We start from the raw sequence: 22891 nt of genomic DNA, 5'->3' as shown, positions 1-22891 counted from the left end.
AGAACGGTTCAACCTGGTCCTCCGTGAATGACGGAGCCAAGTGCTCAAATGCAAGGGCCGCTGCCGCTTGGGTAGCCCATGGATCGGAGCGATCGAGGCTAGAAGCAATAACCATGCCCTGGGCATCAAGTGAGGATCATAATCGGAAAGTTTAATATGGCACTAACGTATTGGTCGAACTCGGGTGCAAGAATTTTAGCCTTCAAACTGATTAGAGCCGAGCGCGTAAAGAAAGATGAAGAATCATACCGTTTCCCGTTAGAAGTCTTGTAGAGCAGCTACGGTCAGTGCACCCTTTTGAGGCCAATAAATTACAGCCTCCGCAATGGCCAATGCCGTGCTGGTTCGAACGTACGCATTGTTGTGCTCTAGTAGACACATTAGAATTTAAGTATAGAAACACGAATTACATACCGAGATAGCTCATGAGCTTGTCAAGGAAGTCTTCTGGCACATCCAAGCCATTATCCTCCCACGCGTAATTAGCGAGACGGGCATTCTGCTCGTCATCGTCATGGCAGGCTATTCAAAGTTGCGGAGACCAATCGAGATCGGTCAAATCGAATGGCTACGAAAACGATGAACACAAGTAATGCAAACTGCAAGAAAACGATGCTGACCTGGATGGCTTGTAGACATGCGTTCCTGAAGTAGACCTCTTGCAATAGTGTACCATCAATGAGCACACCGACCTCATCGCGGGTCGCATTCGACTGCGCAGCCTCTCCGAGGTCAATGAGAACAGATAATGCTTCCTTGCTAAGTCGTGGCTGATGCCTTATGGCGCAGAGGACATGCTCCGCGGTTGCTGTTCGGGGAAATGCTGCATCCGAAACTGCAAGAATATTAGAAACGCACCAACTCTTGCACCGAAGACATACATTCGCTGCAGCGAAGCTTAATGATGTTGAGCACGAGAGTTATTTGCTCGAATGCTTTATCGCCATCATCTTGGCCGGCGTCTACACCACCCTTCAGTAACACCTGTGCAAGGAGCGGGAGTGCATAGGAAAAGGTTGCAGTGTCAAACGGAGTTTGTTCTGATAGCGATCGCAGACGATAGAGAACGCGTAGCACAAGAGCTGGAGAATTGTTAATACATCACTTATTTTTCAGACGACGGGTAAAACCTACAGCTAAGTTGTTCAGCCTGCACTTCCTCGGGCACCGACGCTATCCCAAGACTTCACAATATCACCGCACCAACCCACTTGTGAAACGTGTCCAAACGGTCCCTTAGTACTATGTCAGTCCTGTGGATGCACCGTGCGTGCAAAAGTCCGGTAGATGGTGTTCCAACGGACTGGTTGACCTTTACATGGATGACCCAGATCATGTTGAATCCGTAACATCTCTCATTCAGAAATGGGTGGGAACAGTAGGTGACGTCGTGAAAGAAGACGTCCACAAGGCAATGCTGCGCTTGCTAAGACACGCCTTGGGCGCAGAAGACATCGACAGAGTCTCATGCATGCTTAATGTAGACATGCCTGTCCATTACATGGATGATACCACTGTCATCTTACAGGCGCTATATCCGATACGAAGGCGTGTGCATGTAGGGGGTAATGGATGCGGATTGTACAGATGCCAAGCGTCAGAAATGCTGCGTTTGTGAATTATAGATCAAAGTCAGGAAAACGTTGAGCCCTGCATCATCGCAGATCCACGATCTCCAGCGGGATGTCTTTCATTTGCACCTGCCCCTTGTCTGCGTCCTAAACAACTGATCAATAGCTGCGGACAAACCAATCCAGAAGCTACACACGGTGTAGATCGGCACCTCTGGGTGCGGGCGGAAGGCTTCCTTAACATTGCAGTCCAAAGTTGTTTGCGAGCCTGAGGGGTCGGTGAGGCAGAAAATTTCAAAGCTAGATGTGAAAAGAATTAAGACACGAGTGGTATGAGCAATGTGGTACGCACTTGGGAGTGAACTTTGGTGCGCAAACAAAGGCAAAAGACTCCGGAAGCATACACTGGAATCCAGAATGTGTATGCAGGCCAACCGACGACATAAAGCCTTCGCAAAGGACCAGTAAGCAAGAGGTTCTGTGCTAAATTTAAGGACCCGCAGGATTGCGAACTTGCGAAGGGTGCGTGTGAATCCAACGAAAATCGCTAGATGCAGATACACAGACCAACCGGAGGAAACATACCCATCCAAAGGTAATCAAAGATCGTTCTTCCGTGAATTGCAGGACGAGCTCTTCCTCGTCCATAGTGCAAGCATCGCTCGTCGAATGCTACCTCGGAATCAAGAATGTCGTAACAGTAAATTTATTTCCTGCCTTTTCCAAACAATAGTCCACAAGTTTCGCGAGTTCCTGCCGTATTCAGCGATGCGATAGGCAGAAACCGCGGAAGGCATTTTCATGGCAAGTTCACAGTCTTCAGGTCTGGTACTTGGACAGGATCACGGGCTTTAAGTAATCCGTGCAGACTCTTGCCACTGTGGAAAGGAAAGCCCATGAATTTAAGTAGGAGAAAACGTTGAAAATCAATAGAGAGAGCCACTGAAACCAATGAGGTAGTGCAATGAATCGACGGCCATTGAATCCCCCGAAAAGACAATGGACATCAGTGGTTGAATCACTGATTGTTGTTGACATGGTCACTGAATTCAATGCGGTAAATCACTGACTTTCGATGGTGCGGCCACTGATTATTGACGACATAACCATTGAATTTGATAGGGTACATGTATCTAGCAAAAGAATATGATACCACATCACATATTGAGCCTGGGTGTCCAACGCTACATGAAGGCATTTCGCGCAGCATAGTTTGCCATTGGCAAGGATTGAACATGCGAACACAAGACCTCCAGTAATGAAAGGTGCATCATTGTTAACCACTAGGCCACAGGACTATTTATGTATATCAACAACATCAGGGAAAACCTCCCGCGGGAATTTTGCAAATGCGACAAAAATTTCTCGAAATTCGCATAATATTTTCAAAAGTTGTCAACAAAGCTAGTAAATAGTTGCGTATGCGTGACGATCAGTGAATGGGCTAACAAAAAGTCTCTACACAGTTCCAAAACGTTGCTGCTAGTCCAATCCCGAGGCGCAGAGCGGCCAAATTTCGGTATAAGATGTACACTGCGCCGAATATCTTTCACAGATATTATACTAACTAGCTGTTCCCCATTTTCGTATGATCGCGAGACCTTGTGCATACCATGATTTCTCTCGCTTGTCCCGGTGAATGGCGAAAACCACTCGACGTAGGCCAAATGTTTAGGGATCAAGATATGGGAGGGAAAAAGGCTAGCGTGATGTTTCTCGGGTATCGAAAATATAACCCGCACTTGGGCTACACGGTAACCTTGTATGATTCATCAGTGACTTGAAACGGTCAACCAAATGATATACAGACCTTCCACACTCTTCTCTCCCCCATTGCCACAGTTGACAAGAACTGTATCGAAACGTCCTGGCACGGTATTCCCTCGCTTATCTCTTCGTGCAGGCTGACAGTGAACTGAATCAATGGTAACACTTTCATCTTTATGGCCAGCGGAGTCGACCGCATTGTACCTGACCTTATGGAAAATAGGAAGCGAGGCGAAGGGGATATATACATGTCCAGCGGCATGTTCCACCTGAGCTCGAGTTGTTGCGTCTGGGCGAGTGTGAAGCACAATATAACGAGCAAGGGCAGCTCGAAAAAAGAGGCACCATAGTCGTCTCTAAGGGAGTCGATGGTAGCGGCCTTGACAGATGGATGTTTCGTCATCTTGTATTCCCTGGCATACTGCATATCTGGCGGTAGATGTGATTGCGGCAATGGATCACCAGCGAGGCGCCAATGAACATAACTGGCGTGCCGTAGAATCTTCTCCTGCCGTTCAAGCCACAGAGTCATTTGACTGTACTCGTCCTTGTGGTTTGTTGCACGATATGCATCCTTGGCGAGGTCGATATGAAGTCGTTCGATATATTCTGTATTATAGTTGTCAGTCGTGCCATACTCTTGAATCATATGGAGGTAGTGCCGGTAGGAGTGAAGCTTTGGAAGATTAAACTGCGTTCGGATGCCAAGTGTGACAAATATGTCTTTGTTGTCATGAAAACGGGTCAAAGCTTCATCGAGGAGTTGCAGTGTCTCCGCTGAGTGACATGGATACTGTGCTAAGTACAGGAAGTCGAGGAGTCCGTGAAGAGTTCGAACAAGCTTAGCGCTTGAAATGTTGTTGGGAAGGGGAATGTCGATAATAACACCCAGAAGAAAGCGGCAAATCTGATTGTGCTCAGCACCACTGACTCTTGCGAGACTAGAGATGCCCTTGTTGAAGATGCGAATATTATGGTTTGGAGGGAGTCGACGGCAACGGGCATCAATCTCTGCTTCTCCAAAAGCCGATTTGATCCAAGCAATCATGTGTTTCACGAGTCCTTGATATAGCTGGTGCAATACGTCGGGGGTAATCGCATGGAAGATATTCGACTTCGGAAGTCCTTGCCAGAAAGGGTGTTGAATAGGCTTCGAGCTTCTGCGGCATCACGGGGATTTTGATGGTGAGCTCGAGTTTCTTGATGATATTGATCTGCCAGTGACTCTTGCTCCGAATCTTGCTCACCAACATCAGGTGCATTAAGAACTGCTGGCTCCCACCCTATTTCGCCATCAAATACCACCTCCTCATCCGATGACTCATCTGCATCCTTGTCTCCTTCTACTACTCCATGGTCGTCTGGCCATTCAAAGTCTTCTTCGGTATAGTGACCAAAAAAGTCGCCTTCGAAATGTAGAACCTGACCACCCTCATCTATCTCATCAGCACCGTCCATATTTTCATCGATGCTGTTGGCATAACCAGTGGATGGGTGATATTCTGGTGCCGTTTCAGTTGGTATGTGGCCCGCTAGTTGTGCATTGCTTACTTGCTCATAATGAGCAAGACACTGCAGATTTCGAGACTGTGTGGCATGGCGGTGATATCCAGCCACAGTCAGGCCTTCTTTTCCACATGGACGACATTTTATGTTGCCTCTGATACTGTGCATTGTCGAGGATGCGATGGAAATGTTGGCTTTGGTGCTTAAGTGGTGAGTGGTGACGAAACGAGGTAGCCGAGGTAGATTTAGTGTTTAGCTTGCGGGCGGAACATGAACCTTCTTCAATTCGAACCACTTGTTACAGGTTGTCTTCCCCCATCAAAATTTCCCTCTTTTAATTCGCTTCTTGCTTCACACTCATTTCGTCAGTCTTTTTCTTACAACTATATTTTACTTACCATGCCTCCAAAGGCTCCTGTGACACCCGGAGAAAAAGCTGCAGCAAAACGGCTGCAGAAGAAGGTTGAAATGGCATCCGCACACTCTGCTCAAGCAGCCCAAGCCAAGTGGCTCGTACACCACCTCCATGATTCCAACTTCAGACTCGGATGACGATCAAGCCACAAGTACTAGTCAAACCACGAAGGCTGTTACAAGTAAGACCAAGTTCAATGTATGTGATTCATGTTTTCTACACTACGTGTTGTTGATGACTTATTTAACAAAGGATGTCCCTATTACCAAGAAAAGGGCCAAGAAAACTGTGCACAAGGCTGCGGAGGTATGTTTTGCATTCGAGTTGCATTCTGAATCTAGATTGGCTGAATTTACAGACTCCGCACTTCACTGCGGCACTATCAACCTCGAGCATTCCGGATTTGCTAACTCGTAATAGTACCCGCTTGGAAGACACTTGGTCTTTGTTAACACATCTTGTGTGGAACGGCAACAACACAATCAATCTCCTCAGTCAACAACCTCATATCCAAGTAATTCTTCATGCTGCCATTCAGCTTGTCGAACGAGAGCTGGTATTTGAGTGCTACTTTCCACGACCGAAACATCGCCACACCATGATGGTCAACTTAGTACTTGAAGCCGCATCATCAGCAGAGCATAAAGAAGTCTTACAGCGCTTGGAACAAGACCAAGCTTACATGAAAGCTTTCACCAGAGTGGTGAGTTTCTTGTCAATACTTTCGCAACCCACAATTCTCATGCAAGTGGTGCTACTGATTAGCCAGATGGGCGTATTGGGTTGATTCGCAAGAAACTCAAGGAGATTTCGGATCGCGTCGTTCCTGGTGCATATGGGGTCAAGACGGGTGATGACGAGAAGATCAACCGCCTGCTCAATCTCCTGACTTTCATTTACAAGTTTGACACCAAGGTTCGGTTTAGCTCATCGCAAATGTTGATCCTCTTTGACTTTTAGGACATGACAGGGCAATCCCATCTTGAGTCAGCCATTTGACCATCCCGCTATCAACACTGTATGCCAGTTAGCCTTTTTTACGAGTCAGGACCAGGTTGGGAAGAAGTATAAGGATCGGTTTGTCTCTGTGCTTGATGACAACGATGAACCCGAGATCCCGAGTGCCATGGTCTCAGCTGTGGTTACTGCGGTGCGTCGTATTCTAACTATTCAAGCGCTATCTCACTGTGTTCTACCAGATTTTTCCTTCCCTACTTGATCTGAAGTCCGTTGTTGATGTAGGTCGCGAGCGTGGTGATTTCGGGCAAAGTCTCATCGGCATGTTTGACAACAATATGGAAATGCTCAACGGAATCTACACCAAGGGCCCGCATGTTTACCATTCTCTCATGGCTCGAAAATACAAGGCTGTTAGGTATGTGCTAGTCTCACATCTTTGTTGCATGCTGCTCATAACTTTCTGCAGCAATGTGGTTGACTTTGCATCCGCCGAGTTGAAAGCAGCATTTGCGCGAATCAATTTCGATGGGATGAGTATCGACTAGGGCATTCCTGATAGCACAAGGACTTTGCGTTACAACTTTTGTCTCATTTCCTCGTTTTCATATCTTGTGATTTGCGATATTCTAGTATATACCCTGATTTAATCACATTATAATCATTTTGTTGTATTCATGTGGATTTTTGTAAATTTTCACCCATCCGTAGAGGGACTTGGAATATTTTAATGTATTTTCAGAAAGTCAGAAAATTTCAGAAAATCTTATGAAATCTTCGCGGGAGGTTTTCCCTGATGAATAATGCAAATATATCCAAATGTTATATCACAGTGCCAATGCCAATAGTATGTCTACCGCGTCCGAGGAAGAACAAAAATTCCACCAAGTCAGTTTCACTAATGAAATTCATATCTCACACCATTGAGATTCATCAGTAAACTACAATGTTCTGTACAGATCTGTACAGAGCTGTACAGTGTCACAGGGCCACAGCTTGGTCCCTACTGGACAGTTCACTACAGTATTACATCACATTGTGAATTTTTGTACAGACATTCACAGACACCCAGATTGAAGGTCTTGTACAGAATTTGCCAATAACATACCAATTGCTCAACTGTCTTCGCACATACAGAGTTTGCCAATGTCATATCAATTGCCCAACTGTCTTCACATGTACAAATAGGACAACAATCGTGATATGTATTCAATTGGCAGAAAACATGAATGCATGGTATGCTAAAAGTAAGGACTTGTAGTAAAGGAACTTAATCAAGCAGAACCTGTAGATGATGATGCTTCGAAACATCGTTGCCGTCAACCTTGAAGGACTGCGCCCTGCGTGAAATATATATATATATTAGTATTGAAAAACTCGAAAAAAAACTTGCCATCCGGACACAGCCCATGAACGAAGCTGCTCTACCAGCTTGGGTCCGTGATAAGGATCCCAAATGATATCGTTTAGTAGCCCAACCATCTTGATATAGATTGACTTGTACTCTTTGGCAGAAAACTTCGGGTACAACTTTCCATTACTGTACTTGACTACACCGTCGAGGACGCAATTGAACTTGAAAAGTGTCAGTATATTGTCAAGTAAAAGTATCACAACATACCACAGTGCAAACCAAAGCTAAGCACTCCAGTGGTAGCTGCTCATGGAAAACCTCAGGTCTCCTGCGAGCAATACGATAAGACCCAGTATAGAAGAACAAAATGACAGCTTCGTGGAGCGCGGGGTGAGCAACATTTTGATTTTTCCCGATACTATCAACAACCATTGTGGAGAAAAAAGACGATTCAAGTAGTTTTGCAGCGCATTCTTCAACCCACATAGCACGTTCTTGGGGGGGAACATGAGATGGCGGGATGAGGTCATACATAGAGGGTGTGATACTGATGGCGATTTTCTTGAGGTCCGAGTGCCATGTCGATAGATCTTCAAACAGCTGAAATAAAAACAAGCACATCAGATACAGGCATGCGACCAAAAACACAGACACACGAGCTTGGCCATCTCAGGCTTGTAACCAGGCCAAATATCTAATAGATGAGTGAGCAAGCTGTTTCAAGGGGAAAAGCAATACTCACTGCCTTCAACTTGTTGGCCGCTTTCGAGCCATTGTACAAGCAAAGCTGTAAGGATCTCAGGGATGGTTCCCGACAAGCCATCAACGAAGGTCGGGAACAGATTTTCTATCGTGTGCTGAACATGGCACTCTCCCTTTGTTTCCTCAAGGAACCTCTTTCAATGAGGACCATACCATCCCAGCTGCATAGCCTTAGGACCTTCACCTGTTATCTTGGCTGATACCTTACGAGCTTTGATATTTGTATCACTTGGCTTGGAATTGGGAGGTTTGGTCTCAGCCTGACACAAAAGATTGAGGACCGCAGGATCAGGCAGGCGGGGATGTCCATTTCGCTTGTGGTGGAGCTGTAGAACATCATCAGGAATATTCTCTGCGGGCTTCAAGGAAGAGAAGGTTAGCAGACTCCAGAAAAACAAATGATATATACCTGGATATTGTCATTGTCACTGGACGTGCCAGCTGCTAAATTCTTATCAGCCATGTTATCATCCTTGTCGTGTGAGTGTTGAAATTCGAAATCAGTTGGAAGAGCAGTGGTGACCCAAGGTTGTGAGGGCTCAGGTCCTTTGAAAAACCTGTCTCATGCTCAGTGTGATCAAAATTGTGAGAGTGAATCACTTACCAGGATGTGCAGTAAGGCGCCCATGCGCTGCTCCCCATCTGACCTCCTGGCCTTCAACATCGCCTTCTTCTTCTTCCTCATCCTCCTCTTCATCGTCATCAGCGTGACCTCCATCGTCATCATTGTCGTCAGTAGATGCCTCTGAACTTTTGGATCCGGTATATCCAGCTCCCGAACATACATCTCCAGCTGACAATAGAGCAGGGTCTAGGTTCTTGTGGAACATAGTGTTAGGTTGCACACTCGACCTGGATTTTGAAGGTGCTGGTTGCGCCAAATCGTTGTTTCTGGAGGTGGCAGTGGGAAGAAGACGCCTATCCAAGGAAACTGACAGAGCACGTTTTTCCCTAGCGGCCGCTACAAAGGGGTTATTAAGTGCTTGCAAGTCGGGCTCCATGCTGGGAGGGATGATAGACTGCGCAAAGCCAAACCGGCCACCAGGTTGGCGGTGAGAAAAGGTGGGTTGCGTATTCGACGCGTCCGCGTCAGTAGTAGGAGTGAGAGCGTTCTTTGTCACTTTACTGGTAACTTTCTTCCTCCCTATTTTAGAAGTTGCAGAATCGACCACTGTTTCCGAGACGGTATATGGTGGAGGAGGTTTCTGTCTGTATTCAACATTACCATCTAAGATTAATAAAAACAGACTTGCCTTTGAGCGACTGCCACAACCCTTACGAGACAGTTCGGGTGCAAGAGGATTGGTTGGTACATCTAAGTCAAGGGAGGTGGAGCCCTTGGGCTGAGTAGTCTGCGCGGGGCATCCAAGAGAGCACCAATTTTTTCCAGCTGCTCTGCCCTACCTCCTTTTCCTGCCCCAGGACGCCCAGAATGTCGAGCTGACGGTTTGTCTGCAAGAATTGGCTCCTGCAACACCACAGATGCCTGGGCCCCTGCACGCGACTTCTTTGCAGAGTTTGCTTGACCATCAGAATCCACAGCTTTACACTTTGTTTTCTTCTGGCTAGCACAGGGAGGCATGACTGGACCACACTGAGAGTAGAAATAGTGATAAAATCAGTACGAGTAAATCACCAGGAGATACACACCAACTTTTAAGGCTTGGAAAAGTTCGACTCGTAATTGGACAATCACAAATATATGTCGAATATCTCCGGTGCTTGCAGGTAACATGAGAGAATCTTGCGAAGCTGAATGTAATTTCTTTCAGAAATATGAGTCGAGCGCTGCCTGCATGTAGAGAGTGTGACTGAGCATGTTGAAGGTAGTAGTAATGATACATGCTTTATTTTACACTAAGTACATAATGGAGATATCATGTGACTCATACTTGTATCATATATCAACATATGTAAACACGTTGTCTTCTTAGATAGATGATCTATAGATAAACACCTACAAAAACAAATATCTCCACGGTCAGTGATTCAGACAAATACCAATGACTGATAATGTGGTTGTTTGTGGGTGGCTGTTTACACTTCCCCAAGCTATGCTCAGACAAAAGCACTTTTGTGAGGTCAGAACCGAAATGCAATCACTCCAACGGTATGGCAGCGATTAAAGACAAAGAGAAAATCAGCCAACAGTATGGTACTGATGAAAACAAACAGAATGATAAGAGAAACCCTTCCTTCAGTAGCAATGCTTTTCATAATGAACTTATTACAGAAAGTTGTGCGAAGTTACAACAATCACCCCCTCAGCACAAACAGGTAGAATCAAAGGTCAGGACTAATCAATGCTCAGTAGAACTCTTAGTTCACTATTGAACCTGCTGCCAAGGAACTCACGATGAGTATTAAACAGAATCAGGAACAGACATCCTTGGCTTTTAGTACCAAGTCCCCTATTCAACAACTAAAGTCTAGCAGACAAAGAAAACCCTGGCTTAGTATCGCTACTCTGATGAGTGAGGTCAAGCGTCACTATTAACTCCTGAAGTCTTCCCACTAAACCTCTTGCTTAGATGGACGTAAAGACAACACAAAAATCCCGAAACAAATTCAGAACAATAACACCTGAACTTAAAGGAAGTGAAAAGAAAAAGACAAACACAGAAAAAGAAATAAAGAAAGAAAACTAAAGATTCACCAGTAGAAAATCAGAGAAAAAAAAGATTGCTCGCTGTTGAGCATAGTGAGCTCAAAGTATTCTTCAGTAGTTGATGACGATCTAAGGGTATTGCTGGCTGTTGTTCATGATGACCTCTCAGTTAGTTGCTTAACAGCTCTTGTCACTGTTGCTGACACTGATCACACTTCACACTTAGTTCTATGCTTTTTCAAAGTGGGGCCTCTTATTATTATGAGCAAAAATTGGGGTCTTTATATAGACAAAAGGTGGTGGCTGTGCTACTATTTCCCACATTCCTAAGGGGAATGGGCTTATTCAGACTGTACCAGTAACTATTTACATGAGTCATTTGTATCATGATTGTGTCATTAGTCCTTGGTCATTTCAAGATATGACTTTGCCATAATTTGATGTTAGGTCATAGGTCACCTGACTGTTAGAATTCATAAGGCTTAGTCTCATGTGATCAAAGATCATGTGATAAGCTGATTATGTTATGCAAAAGAAATATTCAAGATTTTTGTTGGTTGGTGCCTTGTTCTGATGTTACATTGTTACCCGTAGAAATGACGCGAGCTATGTATTTAGGGTTTCAAAGGAATTCTCACAGTGTGAGTTATGCGAGAATTATTTTTCATAGTTGCCTGACATGTGTGGGATTTATTCTGAGTCATCATTGAAGGTGACTAATCAAATTTTATCACAAACATTACATATACAAAATTATTCAGCCCATCTCAGTCTGAGTTCCGTTGAAAAGATGAAATACAATATTTGTCTGAGCTGCATTCTGGCTTTAGAGTAGAAGGAAATGGTTTCATAGTGATTTCTAGGGTATTAGGCTCATGGGAGAGCATTAGTCATCCATGCATCGAACCAGTTTGGTGCAGGTCAGCATCAGGTATGTATTACTATTCGATCAAACTCTACTACTCAGTTTTGTTCCTCTTCGGCTTGGGTATGGCTTCCATCGTCCACCAGTGATCAACCACTCGCTTCTGTCATGTCTCATCTACAAGCGGTGACATACTTTCCTCATCGTTCCGGGGTGGCGTGAGCGAACCTGCCGCTGAGAGAATTACCCATTTAGAGACTAGGAGCCCAGCAGAGTCCTCCTTCGGAAGTGCAGCGATGTGTCTACCCAGCAGATCAATTACGTTGTTGAAGAGCAACTAATCAGGGTTTTAACGAGGTCATACCACTCTAACACGAGTGGAAGAAGAGACTCAAAGTAGGGATCAAATTGTCGGGAGAGTTCCTTAGTGTAATGTTCAGATTGGTGAAAAAATCGAGTCTTGCTGTCCCCGCACTTTTGGTATGTGGACGCGGACCATTCTTGCATTATTCATTTGACGCGCTGTAATGAATACTGTGGGAGAATAGTAGGGAGAACACACTTCATGCTGAGAGGGCCCCTGAATTCGATACAGACCCAGATGAAAACGTAAAACATCGATTCGAGATCGTCCTGATAGACATGGGTGACCATGGGGGGTGGGTATGGTTTTGATCCTGAGGCTCGTGTACCCAAGCGCTCATCAGATGGATCCGGTGTGTGGAGGTAAAGCTGGAAGAGAAGGGACCGCGACATGAAAGGTACTGTGCCCTGAGGTTGTAAAATGATATTGATTTAAATTCATATAATAGAAATGAATCAAAACACTAACCGTGCCCCCAACACCGTACTGATCGCCTCGTACAATTTCTACGGCAAACTCCCAATCTATCAACATTCCATGGGTGCCATCGCCATTGTCTTCAATCATTGCATTATTTAAACTACAATCATGATGAAGAACCCGGTTCTGCTCTACCGCTTGTTTCTGAACTGAATATTTTGTGAGTGCAATGGTTAGGTACATACAATCAAAATCACTTACTCTTTATAATATCCAGTATCGAGGTCAAGAACTCTGCGCGCGAATGGAATTCATACAAAGGTCACGTGGGGGGCTTCAAGACAAGGCGAACATGCGTACGGGAGGTGCCCTTTATGCTGCGTGAGACCTTTTGACGATACTTCACCGTTTCATTGACCTCACCGGGTTCCATCTCCACAAGCCAATATTCGACAAGGCGAGGAACACCACAAATCCCATCCATCTTCTCCATCATACGAATCTCATTCAGGACCTCTGATTTACTCCTGAGGACCCAGTGATCCTTGACGATATACTCTTCCTCATCCTTCCTCGCCAGATAGCACACTGTGCCACAACCAACAAGGCCTTCAGTGGAGAATATTAGATCCAGGATATCGTACATATTCTCATTTACTCGTATTTTTCCTATCGGCTCTGGGAGGGGTTCACTCAAAGAATCACTAGGGACTTTGTCTATGAGGGGAACCGGGTTGGGAGGGATGTTGGCTGTGGGGTTGGGCACTGCGTCCTCTATGGTATGTGGTGGCTCGCTCATGATCTCTTCGATCTCGGTGGTCTTGCTCTCCATGATCAGCACATCTGGGATCGCTTCAGCAGTCTGGTGAGAAGAAGATGAGGGTTTGGCAACACGGAAATCAGGGGATTGAAGTGTGCGATGAAGCATGTGTTTCAAGATAGTGATCATGGGGTCGAGTCCAATACACTCAAGATTGCCGAAGACAATGGATGAAAATATCCGTAAGTACTTGTCCGGCTCTCAATCAATATGTGTGCAAGGGCTGACAACTCCGCCCGAGTGGTCATATAGATGGACGCAAAGCTCGCGATACCCATTGCAAATGGAGACCAACAGTGTGAAGCGTCTCCACGGTTGGTGTTTGAGAAGCAGGTAAGCCTTGGTGTCGAGAGTTTTGGCAAGGGGATGTGAAGGTAAGTAGGCACTTGAAGTCAGCTCACATACGGCCTTGATTGTATCCCATCTAACCTCAATATCATCGAGTATGGTGAGGGCTGGTTTGCATGCGATTTCATCGCCACGTATTGCAGATGAGGAGTTTGATGTGCTCCAGATACGAGATAAGTTACACTTCTGAGCGAGTGCAGGCTTCTGCAGGAGGAGGGCAAAGGTAAGGAGGTTATTGAAGGATGCAAAAACCTGTTCGGTCAGTCCATGGTTTTGTAGAATCACGGTCGATTTCATGGAGCACTGGGGCTTTGTCACTACTGGCAGAGCTGGCATTTGTTGACATTACGTCGTCCTCAGGCTGGCCAACACTCTCAACCTGGGACTCAGAGGCAGCAGGTGTGTCAGTGTCATCGACAATAACCCAATCTCCCGACCTCTGATTTGCAGCACCACTATTTTCTCCTTCCCTCTCTCCCTGGTCCGTGCTACTGTTCTCTCCTGCCTGATTACTTCTCTCCCCACTGGTAGCGAGTTTGTCTAAATGTGACTCTGGGAGTGGCCAGTTCCAACAGCATGCGCGTGTATCATAGAGTGGTATGAGGGTTGCCTCATCTTCAATGTGCTGAAATGCTTCGATCCTGGTATCAGGGTGGATTTTCTTCAACGGAACTTTGAGATCCTTTGCTTTGGGAACTTCAGTCATACAGGACTTGAAAATCAGCAATAATACATGGCCAAGCTCATCACTGTTGGCAGGTGAAGATTCCTGCAAAATCAAGCGAATAAGTTCCGAGCTGGTGAGTCTATCCATTGTTGTTACGTCGTGAACCTCAGGAGCTGACATCAAAGATGCCAGCTTCATCCTGAGGCCCACTGAACAGAAATGTTTACCGAATGGCATGAGGGAGCGCTAGTATGAATGCATGGATACAGGTACGAGAATAATCTTTGATCCATTTGGCATGTCTACTACAAAAATGACCCTATCTTGTATCAAATCTCAGGCTGATAGCACAAAGAAGGTGCTTTTATCCCAGAATTCATTCAGCCAAAACTCAGCAGCATGCTCTCAACTGTTATAGGCCGAGAGATGCTTGTCAGCAGTAGCGCCAAAGTGAGGGACCAGTTGAACAGGAGCCCTCAATTGAGATACCAGAATAATGTCGCCCATCCGGTTTCCATTCGAGTGCTTCGCTCGCTTCAGGGCATAAAGCCGTGTGGTTGGATCACGATCATTTGAAAAATCAAAACATTGGACATACATGAGGAACCGATCCTTCCAGGACCATTGTACACCACTCTTGCCAATGGGTCGCATAATGAGTCTTATCTGCGTGATTGTATGACCTGTAACAGTGAGTGAACATACATTTATTGTAACGCAAGACAGAAAGTACCCAAAAGACGACTACTAGGCCATGGGTAGCCTGCACTGGTCTCAACAATGACTGTATCATAACGGCCAAGAATCCATGGGTTGTTTGGTGGTACACAATTTAGTGTCTGAGCTGGTTTGATTGTGTGAGTGTCATGGAAGTCCATCTCCTGCAAGCGAATTTTGAACCAGACTTGTACTTTGTCGAATGGGAGGACAGCATTAGATCCAGCCCTTCTAGGGCCGCTTATTGAATGAACATGCTGGTGTCCATAAGTCGCCTCACGTTGAAGGAAATCAGCTATGGCTGGTTGTAGATCTGGTAAGCCAAATTTAATCGTGACTTCATCAATGGTGATGCTCCGAATGGAGGGGTCATATCCAAGATGAAAGGCAGTGCGTTTGTCAACAAAGGAGCGAGGTGGTACAGGCACAGAACCCACTTCTTGGTGCTGAAGAGCCTTCGCAATCACAAAATAATTTGTAGTTTGGCGTGGGTGTTGAGTCGGGTCGATAGGAACATCTTCTGTGTCAACATCAGCTTCAATATCGCTATCTTCAGCATCCAAGTCCAATCCCTCTTCCTCACCCCTCTGTCCGTGATCCAGAAGGCTAGTGGCGAGCTCAAAACGACGACATTTTTCAGCACGGTCGAGGTGTTGACAAATTTGTGTGTCATAATTTTTGTTATTGCTTGATCTGGCGGGATCTTTGATCTCCATAATGTGAGTGTGTTCAGTGATGTCGGCAGACCACTGTCTTATGATGCCAGAGTTGCAAATGCTGGGAATGATACTCTGCATTAGCTCCAGCTTGGGGATATCAAAGTTGTCGATGTGTCTATTGCCCTTCCCCCGACGAGCCACAGCAGCAAGGATTGCATCCTTGTTCGTGTGGAACTCAGTTAGAGCACCTGAGATGTGCCCAAGATCTTCCTCATCAATACGTGGCGACTGTATGAGATACCAGAACTGCATGAGTGCACGTACAGCAGCAATGACACAAGGAGGTGCTGCATCCACACTGATAGCAATGATATAATGTTGAATTTCTCGTTCACAGCGACCAGTGACTTGTTTTAGTTTGGAGATGCCACCGTAAAAGTGTTGATAACCGGTGATGGGCTGTAACACTGAGAATTGGAAATCTATTTCAGAATCTCCAACAGCGCAAATGAGCCATTGGGCGTCATGGTCAAAGAATTCTTTATGAAGATGATGGAGTGATTCCGGTGTAAGAAACTGGGAGGGGTCTGCTAGTGCATAGTCCCACCAGAACAGTTTGTCAATGCCATTTAGTCGGAATTTCCGTGCCTCATGGAAATATGCCTCATATCATTAGGATCAGCACGTGAGCACACAACAGCGAGCTGTGCAATCGTCGTGATTTCATCCGGGGTTCATGACGGAATGCATCCCTGAACTGCTTATACATTGCCATCATCACTGGCGACATTTTTCCACCAACGGCTGCCAGCATCATGGCCTCGGGGGTGTCGGCGATATATGTAGCTCGCGAGAGCAGTGAAGCAATACCGACTGCATCCGATAGGATCAGACAGCATGACACCATGTCGAGTGGATTACTTGAGCGGTTCAAGAACGATATTGAGGCATTGATGTATAAGGCAATCCTCCAATACGCCCTTCATTCGCTTTTTCTTGTGAATGAACTTGGGGACTGGTAACAGGGCAGCGAGAATGAAAGAGTTGGTTGACGATTTTGAGCATACGTTCATATGGATGTTGGAGAGGCTAATTCGGAGCAGATGAGCTATGTGATCCCCCGTTAATGCAGTGATGTTCGTCTTGTCAGAGGAGAGAATGGTGCCGAGGAGGGTTGCACCCTTGGGTATCGTCGACTTTAAAAATACATGAGTGCCAGACCTCAATATTCGACTATCTACTCACCTGCATATCCCATGCATCGTTTCCTGACATCCATCCGGTGTATACACGGCATAGTCTCTCTGCAGTAGAGTAAATCTTGCGAGGCGTGAGATCCATATGATGGTGAAATAGTGGGTGATTAAAGATGCTGGTGATACATTCAATAGGGTCACGCCAGTACAGAATTACTGGCGACTTTGTAGGATGCGATGTATGAATGACTTGAGACTTTCAGCGTGGACCGCTGGGCAGCATCTCAGCTCGACCGCGTAGTTCTCTGGCGGAGCGGAATGACAAGGGTAAATCCTTGATCTAAATAGATGTGAATCGTTAGCAGTGAAAGTGAAGTAGACAAACTGACCATTTCGAGTGATAGAAAAGAGTCGATCTTCCCCATGCTTAGGCCCGAATGTAAGAGCCATGCTGCAAGTTGCCAATCTCGTCGACTGCTAAATGGATAATAGAGGTTCGTTTTCTGATATACGCTGTTTTCATCTGCATCAAACAGCCCCAGAAATGTGTAGCCATCCTCATAGGCCAGAGGAGGCTCTGGAAAGTAGTCGATTACTTCACCGGTGTGCACTTTATTTCCATCAGGGATGTCCTCTCCTCCTCCACCAAAATAATAAAAATCTTCCTCGCCTCCAAGTCCCGGGTCGTGAGAAACATCACGAGGAAGTCCAACAAAGTCCTCATCATCCGCAGAGTCCATGTTATGATCTTCACCAGGCAAAATGGAGTTGATCATATCCTCTAACAACATGTTGCATCCAGACCGAGGCTGGCTCATATGACAAGCAACGGAAGTGTGGTCTTTGAAGATTTTGCCGCATGAGGGGCAGCTGGAATCATGATGAGACATACTAGTAAGACGGTCAGCCTAGTAAGAAACACAGACTTCAGTAATATGGCTGATACTAATACCGGCATTTCCAGAAACTATCTCTCAATACACAATGACTATCAATCTGTGCGCATTATCAACAAAAGTGTCAGGTCTAGCTGACAACATTCTTCAGCACCATGATGACGCGAGACCAGGGACATGCGGGATGGACTTTTATGAGCTTATTGAAGCTATTAGTTCCTTGGTAAAGTCAATTCTACATTTCTCATTTCTTGAAGGCACCTAAAATTTCATCAGTCAATACAGAGTCCAACTAATTCTGAAGCGAAACTTGTTATGGACCTTGCACGAGCCAAGCGTGAAGTATTTTGGGCACAAAAGGCACTTGCAGAGTGTTTACTACAGGAAAATGAAGTATTATCGAGCTTGCTCAGATTTCGAGTAGATGTCATGGGGAAGACGCTAGACGATGCAGACATGGGCCTGGGGTGCATGAGACTTGCCTTCAAACAGCATGGCTGGTCTCATTTATCTGCAAGACAACGCGAAAGTGATCATCAACGTGCCGGTAAGTTTATGATCTGTGAGAGAAAGCAATTGTACTTATCAAGTGCAGAAAATTCATCATCTGCTATGACAGAAGGTCCAAGTGGCCATGCTCTCAGTATCCAGCTTGACTGACCTGTTTGTCATGGACGGTTTGCACTACTATATGTCACATTATGGTATTCGCCTCGTGTACTACTAGCACTATTAGTACTATGTGTTTTCCTTACAGTTCATACAACATTTATGCTCATGTTGTTATCTCGGTTTGAATGTAATTTTGCATTGTCCGAAGTCCATCCATAGTCTGAAATAAAAGATTGAGTTCGCATTTCTATGGTATTACTAGTACTAGTATATACTACTTACTACTAGTGGCTATTCAAACTCGGACTCCTTCGACTTTCAAATGCAAAGTCCTGTGAGTCATGTCGAACTGTGAGTGATTATAATAAATGTATACCTTGTGGTACTATTTTCAGGTTGTGCCCATTTTTTTTGGTGATTCATTGAAATTCATGTGTCAAACCATTAAGATCCATTGGCCTAACTAGTGACATTCCAGCCCAGCTTGAACTCAAAGCTCCGGCTTAGGCTTGCCATGTTTCAAGCCTAGGCCATGAGCCCAAGCTAGCCCAAAGCTATGGCTTGAGCTGTACTAGGCCACGGCTTAGTGGTATGCAAAGTTGTAGATTCATAGTGTAGTAGCACAAGAAAATACATGAAGTAATGCTACTCAGAAACCTTGTCATCATCTGAAATCAAAGCATCCCAAGCATCCTCCTCATCTGCAGCAACATCATCTCCAGTCCTCTCCTCACTGTCAGCTTCCAATTCAGAGTTGTCAAATTCCTCTAACTCCAAGAGAGAGGATGGTCCAGGCTTGTAAAAGAGAAGGTCATGTCGTATTGCACATTTGAGACATTGGGGAGCTTCAACGATGTCTCCTTTAAGCTGGTTCCATTGTTTACTGATGGTTATGCCACCTTGAGAAAATGTACGCTCGCTCGAGACTGATGATGACATGATGGATAGGTAATCTCATGCGACTGAGGCCCATACTAGATATCTTGGTGAATTTATCTTGAGAAAAATTGACATCAGTGCGAATTTTCCAAGTAGCACAAGCCATAGAATGTACCCCCCACCAATGAATGCCAGATACACCTGCTGGTAGAGCTGCCTCAACAGTCTCCAAATAGCTCATAAATTTGGCCCTCCATGACTGTAATGGATCACCAATGGAAGTAGGGGTGGGGTTCATAAGTATGTTGTCCTCCGAATTGCTGATGACTTCATGGATGAGTGACTTGAGACCACCTGCCTTGCTTTTCTTGGACATGGGCTGGGATGACGACAAAAATGTAGCGTCTTCATTCAGCTCACGATGACAATCTTTGAACTGGTGGAAAAATCGGACTATCGTGCAAAGCCAAAAAAAGCTCAACTCACCACTTGCTCCCCAGTGCTTACCACATCATCATGCAAATTTTCTGGCCAGTGGTGCTTGAAATAAGTCATTTTCCCTACTAGATCAAGCACTACATTTGCAAGCATTAGAGTGATCATTGAATTATGAATAACAACTTACAGATTGCCATTATATATGCAGGGACTGCATTGTCTTCTCATAGTACTCATCTACCTTGACAGCAGCTGCTTAAAGGGACGTAGTGAACGATGCATACTTTGACCTTTCAGCATGTGAAGACCAAGCCCTGTAGAGGGTTTTGAGCGCTGGGATTGTGAGATGCAAAGTCGAGCCACGTTGAGATGAGAACACTTGCTGTGCGACATCAGAATACTAAACAAATTAACATAAGAAGTTAGTACACATAAATTAGAAACTCTCATACTGAAAGAAGATTAGTGAATTGGCCGACACGTGTCCATTCACCAGCTGAGAGTTGAAGACAGTTGATCTTGGCATGTTTTGCCAAGTCACACTCTTGACAACCTATCTTGTATACAAAAGTATCAACATGCTAGAGCCAATAATAAGCATCAATAAGTAGAAGTATGACAATATGAAATATGTACCTCCTTGTTTGTCTTGGCATGATTAAGCATAATATATGTCAAGGACCAACGAACTTTCATGTCAATCAACAGTTGGGTTGATTGAGACACTCCTGCTTTGATCTGCACACTCCGGTACATTTCCTTTCGCTTTGCAGATGAACATTTCTGCAGGACATCAATATATCTCAGTAGTGTCATATGATTCTAATGAAAATGAATGTACCTTGACGCAAATACTTCGAACAAGGGCTATTTCATCCTGAGTGGCCGGTTCATGACTTTTTGGTTCATGCGGGTTGTAATACAGCGATTTGCTGTACATGCTGATCAGACTCTGTGTTGCAAGATTAATGATGTGATCCAAGCAGCTGCACAAATAATGAGTGTCATAGCAAGTTCAGACAATGACAGGACTTACTTGATTTTGCGCTGGCGCCAGGGAAACACTTTGTTATATTTAGCCTCGTATAGGCATGCAAATTCTTGTAGTGTTGTCCTGTTGTTTGCAGCATTGTCGCAGGTGACATGCCCAAGCTAAGTTATATGAGTGCTGTAGGACGTCATAGTCAAATAAACTGATTTACCTTTTGTGCAATCCCAACATGATTGAGAATTTGACTAAGACCCTGCCCAGCCACTTGCTGCTATGTGCATTGTTGACTTTCGTGAACCCAAGGGGTGAGCTTTTAATTTCCCATTGCATGGGTACCTTCTCTTCAATCCAATGCCCCATGACAGCAAAATAACTGTCGATGTTCTCCGCTTGCCATGCATCGCAGGTGGTATTAATGTTTCCCTTAACAGCAGCACTCTATGAAGCCCAATGAGACAAAATACAACAAACAGACATCAAACAGACATCACTCATGTTCAGCATGGTCCTTAGCCTCGTAAGGTTGTTTTTAAACATTCTCATAATTTCGGCATGAGTGCCCTTCCTACCTGGAATCCTGACTCTGTTGGTTGCATGAGAAGCAACATGAATCAGCTCTTGAAATTTGGGGTGGTCAAGTGCTTGTATGGGCTAGAAAAATAAGCCGTCAGCCATGCTTTTGAATTGAGGAAGGCAGGTGTACTTGATCAGTCACCACAAGCCATTCAATGGCAGCTTGTCTGAACAACTTGTCAGAATACAGTACAACTCATTTGGCCTTGTGTTCAGTGAGATGGGCATTGATCCTCTGCTGTGCAGCGTTCTCCTTGCGAGCCCTCATGTTGCCAGGTAACATTGATTCAAATGAATGTTGGTTTGCCCATTTGCAATACTTGCTGGAAAAATGGGCCTTAGCATGGCGACAATGGGTGGTGATTTCATTGACGAGGACACATTTTTTCCTACAAACGAGTGAGTGAGTAGTATGAAAGTACAAAGGTAGACTTACGGGCAAACACTGCACTTTTGGTGTTTCTTCACTTTGCCATTGGCCCTGGTGTGCTCAAATGTCACTCCAAAGAATGTGTTGATATCAGCAGTTTTGCCTTCCCGAGATGATCCTGGGTCCCCAATAGAGACATCAATGTCGATGAGAACCCCATCTCCATCAACCAACTTGGGGGACTTCTCTGGGGCCTTCTGTTTCTTTCTACAAGGCTTAGGGTTGGTATGAGCATTCTCATGGACTGAGTCATGGTCTTCAACAGATTCATCTTTGATGTCAATGAAGGCATCAGGATGCAAGTGTTTGTTGGACAAGAGAATAGGTGAGGGTGGGGGAGGCATGTTGGACAAGGAAATAGCTGTGGGTGGGGGAGGCATGGGCTTGGGTTGGGCAGAAACCTCTAAAGCATGCTTGGCTGCCTTCACGGCACAGAATTTATTGATGGCTTTGGTTTGGGATGGAAGGGCGGCCTTCTCCAAGTGTTGGAGAAGAGCAGCAGTGAATTTGATCCTGCATATGGGACGAGAATGCATGATAGGTTCATCTTCACTATCTGTGTGGACTGTGCTGGTCATTGCAGGCTGCTAGGTAGATACAACACATATACATATACCACATATAAAAAATTGAATGTGATTTGAAAACAGATTAAGTTTGCGAAGGCAGCAAAGTTGAAGCACCAGGCAAGACTATAGAGGCGCATGGATTGCTGAATATTTGCTTTTCAAGACCAGACATCAGTAAATTACCAGGCTCTGTCCAGATCTGTACAGTGCGCCATACGTACAGCTTGGGCCCTACTAGCTAGTTCACCACAGTAGAACTTTTCTCTGTCAATCTCTGCACAGACACTCACAGACCTGCCCAGTGAGGTTTTGAATATAACATTTTTCTCTGTTTGTCTGTACAGATCTGTCCATGTTTGTGCAGGCACTCACAAACCACTCAGAAGGTGGCTTACTCAACTCGGATACAGTAGCAAACAAATGATGATATATTCAATCAGCAAGAAACACAATACTAGTAAATGACGAGCAAAGAGACAATATGAATGTGACAATTAACACTACGAA

General features: G+C 45.1%; 7 protein-coding genes across 7 annotated transcripts; 2 read left to right on the top strand and 5 right to left on the bottom strand.

Annotated features, from left to right (window-relative positions):
• Positions 1-1471: 1471 nt before the first annotated feature.
• F5147DRAFT_723915 (uncharacterized protein) lies at positions 1472-2329 on the bottom strand (the record flags this gene model as incomplete). The annotated part of the gene is made up of 3 exons (XM_041439006.1): positions 1924-2329; positions 1769-1871; positions 1472-1718 (listed from the first exon to the last, which is right to left on the bottom strand). Coding segments are annotated over exons 1-3 (252 nt in total), but the record flags the coding sequence as incomplete, so codon positions are not given.
• Positions 2330-2370: 41 nt separating this feature from the next.
• F5147DRAFT_764309 (uncharacterized protein) lies at positions 2371-4936 on the bottom strand (the record flags this gene model as incomplete). The annotated part of the gene is made up of 7 exons (XM_041440697.1): positions 2371-2513; positions 2642-2867; positions 3140-3330; positions 3382-3542; positions 3587-4400; positions 4586-4809; positions 4890-4936. 7 exons carry the CDS (start codon positions 4934-4936, stop codon positions 2371-2373), a joined length of 1806 nt encoding a protein of 601 aa, XP_041286445.1.
• A 307-nt stretch (positions 4937-5243) lies between these two features.
• Positions 5244-6765, top strand: F5147DRAFT_764308 (uncharacterized protein; the record flags this gene model as incomplete). Its single annotated transcript, XM_041440696.1, has 8 exons — positions 5244-5306; positions 5341-5457; positions 5512-5565; positions 5618-5962; positions 6025-6174; positions 6230-6409; positions 6459-6634; positions 6686-6765. The coding sequence occupies 8 exons, from the start codon at positions 5244-5246 to the stop codon at positions 6762-6764; spliced, it is 1164 nt and encodes a 387-aa protein (XP_041286444.1).
• A 770-nt stretch (positions 6766-7535) lies between these two features.
• On the bottom strand, positions 7536-9914 carry F5147DRAFT_657970 (uncharacterized protein; the record flags this gene model as incomplete). The annotated part of the gene is made up of 10 exons (XM_041434359.1): positions 7536-7556; positions 7606-7791; positions 7838-7988; positions 8055-8170; positions 8227-8264; positions 8313-8466; positions 8536-8691; positions 8742-8878; positions 8937-9560; positions 9737-9914. The coding sequence occupies 10 exons, from the start codon at positions 9912-9914 to the stop codon at positions 7536-7538; spliced, it is 1761 nt and encodes a 586-aa protein (XP_041286443.1).
• A 1783-nt stretch (positions 9915-11697) lies between these two features.
• F5147DRAFT_657969 (uncharacterized protein) lies at positions 11698-14661 on the bottom strand (the record flags this gene model as incomplete). The annotated part of the gene is made up of 8 exons (XM_041434358.1): positions 11698-11753; positions 12001-12107; positions 12368-12576; positions 12638-12798; positions 12851-12883; positions 12950-13451; positions 13815-14009; positions 14107-14661. 8 exons carry the CDS (start codon positions 14659-14661, stop codon positions 11698-11700), a joined length of 1818 nt encoding a protein of 605 aa, XP_041286442.1.
• A 168-nt stretch (positions 14662-14829) lies between these two features.
• On the bottom strand, positions 14830-17886 carry F5147DRAFT_748146 (uncharacterized protein; the record flags this gene model as incomplete). Its single annotated transcript, XM_041440027.1, has 7 exons — positions 14830-15107; positions 15158-15305; positions 15336-16463; positions 16739-16996; positions 17046-17245; positions 17267-17336; positions 17386-17886. The coding sequence occupies 7 exons, from the start codon at positions 17884-17886 to the stop codon at positions 14830-14832; spliced, it is 2583 nt and encodes an 860-aa protein (XP_041286441.1).
• A 45-nt stretch (positions 17887-17931) lies between these two features.
• Positions 17932-18552, top strand: F5147DRAFT_780066 (uncharacterized protein; the record flags this gene model as incomplete). The annotated part of the gene is made up of 4 exons (XM_041442402.1): positions 17932-17994; positions 18044-18115; positions 18169-18439; positions 18488-18552. 4 exons carry the CDS (start codon positions 17932-17934, stop codon positions 18550-18552), a joined length of 471 nt encoding a protein of 156 aa, XP_041286440.1.
• Positions 18553-22891: the final 4339 nt, after the last annotated feature.

The sequence above is a fragment of the Suillus discolor genome, assembly GCF_016758755.1.
Source record: "Suillus discolor strain FC423 chromosome Unknown F5147scaffold_98, whole genome shotgun sequence".
Taxonomy (NCBI): Eukaryota; Fungi; Basidiomycota; class Agaricomycetes; order Boletales; family Suillaceae; genus Suillus; species Suillus discolor.
This window is presented reverse-complemented; position numbering and strand designations above follow the sequence as displayed.